Genomic DNA, 8,177 nt, shown 5'->3' with positions numbered 1-8,177 from the left:
GTGTAAACTTGAAAAATGCTGTGTTGGCCATTGACACAGATTTGAAGTTAATAATATAATTTGAAATATGTCATTGTTTTAGGTGAAATTGAAGTTTTCTAGTCGTCAATTGGATTCATAGAAAACTTCAATTATCAAGGGGGATCAAAATCGGTTTGTTCCTCTTAAAACAGTAATTTCTAAAGAAATCGATATTTCCACACTTTAAGGTATCAAAATGATGGTGGCTTCGAAACTCAAGTCAGTTTTTACTTCATTTTGCATAAAGTAAAATATCTATAGGGCAATTACTATGTAATGATCTTTTGAAGTTGAAATTGACGTTTTCTTAAAAATGTTGAAGACGCTGTTTCTCTACATTCATCTTAAATGTCAAAACAACGATGGCAACTTTTAAAGAAAAATAATTTGCCAGGTACCACACAGAAAAAGTTCATGGAGTATGATCCATTGAAGACTTGGTGTATGAAAAGGACGAAACTGTTTGAAGCCACCATCAAGTAGGCCTACTCTGGGACCTTAAGTTGCCTTAAGCCGCCTTAAGTTACCTTAAGTCACTATTGGTTACGCAATGTTATAAGGGTTCCACCCTAATCCCAATTGACCCCATTCACCCCACTCTAATCATAAGGATCAGAGGAGGAGGCATGGTGGCTGAATGGTTAGTGCACTGGACTTGACATTAGTCCAGTTTTGATGTCTAGTGTTGGAGCATTGCATTTTGTTCTCGAGCAAGATACTATAGGCCCAAAGTACCTCACCTTTTCCAGGTGTAAATATGGGTACTGGTTGGCAGGGGAGAGGTAACCCTGAAATTGACTATGAGTTAAATATTGTTATTGTGAGGTGGGCAATGGTTTCCATAGACATAGAAACTCCATTTGAAAATAGTCATGCACCTGTCTAGCCCCTATGCTGGCATAGGTAATCCCTAAAATTAGACAATACTGATGTAGGAATATGACAATGCGAACTCTTCCATTTCCTTACTAAAATAGCTATCTGTTTCAATGAATTAATGAATGAATGAATAACTTTATTTAGACACGTGACAATGATGAGTCTAAGAAAAAGAACTATTACAGAAATGTACGTGTATCTACAAGAGTTATAAGTATTTAAAAGCCATAAATATTTAAAAGAGTATTTAAAAAAGACTAAGAATTATTACAAAAAATTTAAAACCATTTATACCATGAGCTACAATATAATCTAGTCAGAGTAGGAATCACAAGTCAACAAAATTTCTGTTTTGTATTTCGTGATGAATAACTTGATGAAAGTATTATCATCAGGATATAAAAAGTATTGAATCACACAAAACCTACCGTGCCAGATCATCAAGAATATATACTAAGCGTATACCACTGAGTTGCAGATGATTGAGGAGCTATGACGGTATCAAAGTAAAAAAAAAAAAAACTTTTTGTATGATTAAATAAGCGTAATGAGTTGCTAGAAATGTACCCCACCGACAGCTGTTGTCGTGTCTCGTTTTTCTTTTCTTTTTTTTTTTTTTCCAGATTCAAAGTATATTATTATGACAAAAACGTTAACAGTGACGGTAAGACTAAAGTTGGAGAAGGAGAAATTCTGTACATAGCCCCAGGCACCCTGACAAAGCAGTGAAAACTACACCTTATGTGACCTGGGAAGAAGCATTACGTGACATGGATGAAGACCTGGAGGCTGGTCTTTGGGGGGGGCTGGTCCTGAGCTGTCATCGGAGGAAGCTAATCGCTTGACGTTCTGTTGCTGTGAATGTTGCCATGGGAATACATGTCGCAGCTTGTCTGAGGCGTTATGTGGGGTTTTCCTACAGCACTCTACCAATCATCAGTTCTTTACACCAGCAATGTTCGCCGCCTACCATAGGGAAGGATATCGCGCTAGTATGGAGGCGAAAGTAGCCGAGTTTGTGTCCAATACGTAGCAAACCTCCGCTTTACGGACTATTTTTGTGTAATTACATAGGAATAGTCTGAAAGCTTATTTTGTTAAAAACAAAAGCAAAAAACAAAAAACAAACAAACAAACATAAAAACATTCCAAATTCCAGTTCGACAAGTAAATGGTGATTTAAAAAAAGCCGCCTTGAATGTCCACTGCTTAATTTCCTTTTCTCTCGCTTTTGTGGGATACATTATCTGCATTCATTTGATTTTTAACTCGCTTACATTCTAGAAAGTTCCCCATGCATCAGTAATGATAATAAAAAGCCTTTTCCTTACTGCTTTATTCAATTGGATTACAGGCCAGCTGGTGAATTGCTATGGTTAATTAAATTTCTTAAACGTATATCATGGAGCCATTATTTTGACGCGGACCGTGTTGGTGTTGTACATCCGACTATGAATTTCAAAGAGTCTTCTCCTGACCTTACTCCACATGTAAAGCAAGGGCCTGCCCCATGAGTCGGTCTGTCATTGGAGCGTTTTCTTTCATTGCCTTTCTCTCTGTCAATAAGCTCCTGAAAGACACACTTTTCGTTACAGGTTAATTTTGCCGGCTTTTATTTAGAAAAGTCGTATTTTTGGAATTTTCGGATGGTTCGTGACCATGGATGCATCAACAGAAGGGAATAATAACAATAAAAAGCTGTTTGTGAGTACACAAGTTAAAAGGTGGACCCAGTAATGAGGGCTGTTTTAGAGCAAAACGAAAACGCTAGCGTACGTGAAAAAAATTTTTCTTTGAATTGTTTTAGATGAAAAGGTACACTTTAGAAAATGCATCTGCGAGGTCAGGAACCGTGAGAAATGGTGCCCCACCCTTCCCCCGTGCAATTTATCCCCCCGTCTTTCTTACTTGATTATAGATATGTAAAAATCAGATTCTCAGCTTGAGCCAACGATTTTAAACTGGGAGCTGGGTGGTGTTCATCTGCATGGCCACACTTATTATTCGCCGTGGATCTTTTGCAAAGGGTTTTTTTTAGCCCGAGGATCTCAACAATGACGTAAAGCTTGACCTTTATGTTCGAAAAAACCATCTCACTTTCCTTTGAAGACTCAGCCCAGGTATTGCTTAGCAGTAGTAATTTTAATTCGGTTATAGGTTATATTTCATGCATTAGATCTGAATTTTATAAAAAGGTAATATCTTTTGCATATCACGCATATGTGTCGACCTCACTTTACCTGGCCCCAATGGGGCCAAGCCAATGGTTAGTTCAAACCGCCTCCCAGTTAGCTCAATTGGTAGAGCGCCGGACTGTTGTGCGGGAGGTCGTGAGTTCAAATCTGGCCGGACCAACACTTAGGGTCTTTAATTAAGTTAGAAGAACGTGCTGCCTTTGTAATAATATCTGCAAATGGTTAGACTTTCTAGTCTTCTCGGATAGGGACGATAAATGGAGGTCCCGTCTCCTGTAGGGTTGGGGTAGGAGACGTTAATTTCCCACACGCGAGATTACTGTGTGATGGATGTCCTCCCCGGGGTGGGATGGGTGGGTAAAATGGGGGTTAGGTGTCAATTAGAACGAAAGTTCTGTTCCTTTCTCCTGCCATTCCTGTGACGAATAAATTAAACTTCAACTTCAACTTCAACTTTTGCTAAGATCAACAGATATCTAATTCAGGTATGAAAAGGATATACGTTCAAACGAAAGAAACTGCACTTTACCTTGCCAAGTGATGATGCTCTTTTCGTGAAGAATGCAGAGCAGCGTGAATCAGGAATAAGTTGAGGATGTCCCGCTGTGTCAAAGAAGAACCAAACAGATGTTACCACAAGTTGCACTAATTGATGACAATGAATTGCAATGAAATACACGAACCTGTGCGTTACTGCCCCCAATGTTGACAACGTCATAACGGAGGGGTTTTAAAATGTCTACAGCTCTGTCAAAGTTTCCCTTTCAAAAAACAAGACACAAAATTAAACCTCAAGCATTTCATTGTTCCAGTCATAAGTCCGTCATTTGTTTAGTGAATAAAGGCTGATAGATTCGAAACAAACTGTTTGGGGCTGCGTCGGTGGGAGTAACGAAATAATTTGGATATATCAACAAAGTTGAAATGGTAAATTGGCCACCGTAACGATTACAAAAGTTGACGTTTCGAGCGTTAGCCCTTCGTCGGAGCGAATAGAGGAATTGTGGGTTGTGTTAATTAAACAGGTTGTTGATCTGAGCGTTCTTCTACACTTTTTTCCATATTACCTAACATAGTCTCTAAGTGACATCGATAGATTTAGTGTTGCATCTTCCTTCTTAGCTCCCAGTGTACACATCAACATATGAACATCATTAAAAACCTGAGTTGAAAAAATTAATAATTAAATAAAATATGAAGGTGTAGTCTGATCGTCCGGGTGAGTGTAGTCCTGAGAAGGACTGTTGTCGGTGGCAGTGACTGACGTTTCGACAACCTGTGCGGAAGTCATCATCAGAGTCAAGTGAGTGATTGTTGTCAGTAGAATGTTCTTATTCCAGTTCGTGTGAAATGATCGGTTGGTTTTGCCGTGATGTTATTGGCTGTAAGACTCAAGTGACGTAAGTCGTTCGTGATTGGTCTGTGTCGGTCTGTCGGTAAAGCTAGGTTGTTCTTTTTCGGTCGTTTGTGATGTTTATGTCGTGAATGAGTCGTTTGTATGGGGCGGGTAGTTGTTGACATCTGTTTAGGGGAGTCTGTTCTAAGTTAGTAAACCAGCTTTCCAGAGTCAGTCGTTGAAAATAGTCAGTGCTGTAGGTTAGGCATTGCGCAGAGTCCCAGTCAATGTTGTGGTTGGTAAGTCGATGGTGTTCAGCAATGTGATTGCTGACATCACCTTTCCTCGTCGCCCGTCTGTGTTCAGTCAGTCTTGTTGTGAGGTTTCTGCCAGTCTCACCGATGTAGGAGGCTTGGCAGTCGGACAGATTACTAGACGAGTCATCCTACAACCCTACATCACACAAAGCCACAACTATCAGAACTCTAACACGACGCGCACAACTAGTATGTGACTCGACAGACAGCTTATCCGACGAGAACAAATACCTTCACCGTGTTTTTACGAAGAACAACTACAACAACGACTTCATCCGACGAAACACTCACCGACCCACTACCACTACCGAAACAAACGACACCGCAACCCCTACGACTACAGCAACCATACCGTACATAAAAGGCATGTCTGAAAACATCTCGCGCATCTTACTACCCTTCAATATCCGCGTCGCCCACAAACCCATCACCACACTACGTCAGTTACTAACCAACGTTAAAGACAAAGACGAACCGAGGAACAGACAGGGAAAGATTTATAAGATCAATTGTTCCGACTGCCAAGCCTCCTACATCGGTGAGACTGGCAGAAACCTCACAACAAGACTGACTGAACACAGACGGGCGACGAGGAAAGGTGATGTCAGCAATCACATTGCTGAACACCATCGACTTACCAACCACAACATTGACTGGGACTCTGCGCAATGCCTAACCTACAGCACTGACTATTTTCAACGACTGACTCTGGAAAGCTGGTTTACTAACTTAGAACAGACTCCCCTAAACAGATGTCAACAACTACCCGCCCCATACAAACGACTCATTCACGACATAAACATCACAAACGACCGAAAAAGAACAACCTAGCTTTACCGACAGACCAATCACGAACGACTTACGTCACTTGAGTCTTACAGCCAATAACATCACGGCAAAACCAACCGATCATTTCACACGAACTGGAATAAGAACATTCTACTGACAACAATCACTCACTTGACTCTGATGATGACTTCCGCACAGGTTGTCGAAACGTCAGTCACTGCCACCGACAACAGTCCTTCTCAGGACTACACTCACCCGGACGATCAGACTACACCTTCACATGTTACCCCCGGGTTCAAACCATTTACTGAAGAACTGAACGTTGGCCATAAGCCCCAACCCTTCCTCTCCCAACTGTTTTCTCACTAATCATCCCGGTTTCGGGTCTGTGTAATTTCATACGGAATAATGTGGTCCTTTTGTTGTTGTTGTTGCTGCTGGGGAAGCTTCAATCGGAGGGCGGAGAGAAGTAAGTTTGTTGAAACGGCTCGATGTGTTTCACAGCACGTGCTGGAACACTGAGGGCGTAGTGCATACCACGCGAAAAAAAGGGACGAACTCCTGATAGTATTTTGTAGTAACGTTATCTGAAGCCAGGGTTTTCTGACAATTGCCAAAAATCTTAATGAGGTTCAAACTGAAGGCCGTGTCTTACGGAATTATTGTATGGATGTGTATGCGTGCGTGCGTGCATGCGTGTGTGTATCTATTGTGCTAACTTTACACTGGCTATTAAAACGCGTGACATTATGAAAACCCAGCGCTTAGGCGCATTCTGCTGTAAATCCCCTGAAGAAAACATTCATGTAACTTTACTCTTGGTATAACGAGCCAACGCCAGCTTAAAAAAAAAAAAAAAAAAAATTACTGTCATCTCGGTATGTGAGCCCAAGGCTTCTAAATCTAACGTATTACAACCGTTCCAATTACTTTCAATCTCCAGATACAGGCGGCAGCAACAGCAGAAAATTTATATTTTTAGCACAAGAAAGCGGTGTTAACGTTAAGTACAATTGGAAAAATTTATATATTACGCCCTAGACAGCGGTGCTAACGTTAACTAAAATTCACTCTATGTAGGCCTTACAGTCCAGTCATTCAAGGTCGTGCTGAGGAATTTAATTCCTTCATCCTGACGTCCTTCCGTTTCTATGACATGGGCCTCTGCATGAGTGCTCCAGCAATCTCTTGGATTTAGTTCAAGACCCGCAAGATAAAATTACCGAGAGGAAAAAAAATTAAAAATAAACAAATAAAACACTACCATCGGAATAACATTGCTCGTTTTAGGATGTAACTACTTCCGATGTGATAATCGCTACGTTTTTACTGCAAAATGGTGACGTCTACCTCTTCAGGCAATGAACACAACCACATCATTGAAGTACTATGTAAAGTTCAACAAGGAATTGTAGACTGTAAGCCTGCTACTCAGCCACGATTTAGAATGAAGGTAACCACAAGCTATTTCTAAATTGTTTAAGAAGTTAATTATCACAAAATCGCTATCAACAAAGTCTTAAAGCCAACCTTTAGTGCATGCTTCTCCGCCTCTCTGTAAAATACCGTTTCTATCAGGCCAAACGCGTACATTCCGTGAAGATATCTGCCGTAGATAGAAAGGTAATTTCGTGTTTCCTCAAACATTTACAACTGTCAGATTAACACTCAACTCATCCGCTGTTTTCTTTTCCTTTTTTTTTTTTTTTTTTGATAAGCGCCCTGTTTCTAATAAGCACCCCCCTTTGAAGTACAGTAAGTAAATAAGCGCCATGGGCTCTAAATCGAGTCATTACGGTTATCAAAAACAGTATTTAATTGAAGTTTAACTTAACAACTTTTTTACTTAGACACAAACAGGAATGTTTATGAGATCAAGTTCTCTGATTGCCTAGCCTCTTACTTTGGAGAGAAAGGCAGGATCCACCACACAAGACTGACTAAACACTGATTGAATACTGAAAGAACTTAGAACAGTTAGTGCTAAGCCATCTACCCATAGAGTGGCAGGTCTTCCTTTTATTTCGGCATCACCCTTGCGATGGAATCTCTGAACTGACGTTGGTATCCAAGATAGAAGTAGGAGTCGTGAGCCATCTTCAAAGCAAACATGTCAGTTGGGTTCTCCATTAATATATCTTCCCACGTTAGACATGCTTGGGCGGTATTTCTGAAAGAAATGAGAATGGAAGTATATTGTCATTAACTGTTCATATTGCGGTCTATAGGGGGCACCTCTATGAAGCCGGGAAAGGACGTACACATGAAAGCCTTGGCAAGAATTATAATCGCCCTCCCTCACTTCCCATCATACCATCCTACCTACTAGGGGTTGTTCAAGAAATTGCAGCAGAAGAGATAAAGCAAGGAGAGTGACACTAAGAGATATGGTGAGTACGGCCTCTTTCTCCAACCACATTGTATTCCTTGTCGCTCACCCTCTTATGGCGTAGCGCTGATGATGAGAGGGGAGGGGAGAGGGATTATTTGAGAGATTTGCCACTAGCCACTCATTGCAGCAGAAATTTCACAAATTGTTTTGTACATGACAATTTTGTATTTACAGGGGTAGGTGTAATGGTGAGTAGGTAAAGAAAAAAAAATGAGAATTTTTTTCCTTCAAAGATAGTTTTAGTCGTC

General features: G+C 40.6%; 1 protein-coding gene across 1 annotated transcript; it reads right to left on the bottom strand.

The window, feature by feature from the left end:
• Positions 1-1,013: 1,013 nt before the first annotated feature.
• Positions 1,014-7,667, bottom strand: LOC148737672 (tetratricopeptide repeat protein 38-like). The gene is made up of 5 exons (XM_088749325.1): positions 7,572-7,667; positions 4,168-4,257; positions 3,779-3,856; positions 3,625-3,698; positions 1,014-2,470 (listed from the first exon to the last, which is right to left on the bottom strand). Exons 1-5 carry the CDS (start codon positions 7,665-7,667, stop codon positions 2,380-2,382), a joined length of 429 nt encoding a protein of 142 aa, XP_088605451.1. The 3' UTR covers positions 1,014-2,379.
• Between the last annotated feature and the right edge of the window lie 510 nt (positions 7,668-8,177).

Source organism: Stylophora pistillata, chromosome 2 (assembly GCF_964205215.1).
Source record: "Stylophora pistillata chromosome 2, jaStyPist1.2, whole genome shotgun sequence".
In the NCBI taxonomy this organism is placed as follows: domain Eukaryota; kingdom Metazoa; phylum Cnidaria; class Anthozoa; order Scleractinia; family Pocilloporidae; genus Stylophora; species Stylophora pistillata.
The sequence above is the reverse complement of the archived record's forward strand: the minus strand, read 5'-3'. Positions and strand labels throughout refer to the sequence as shown.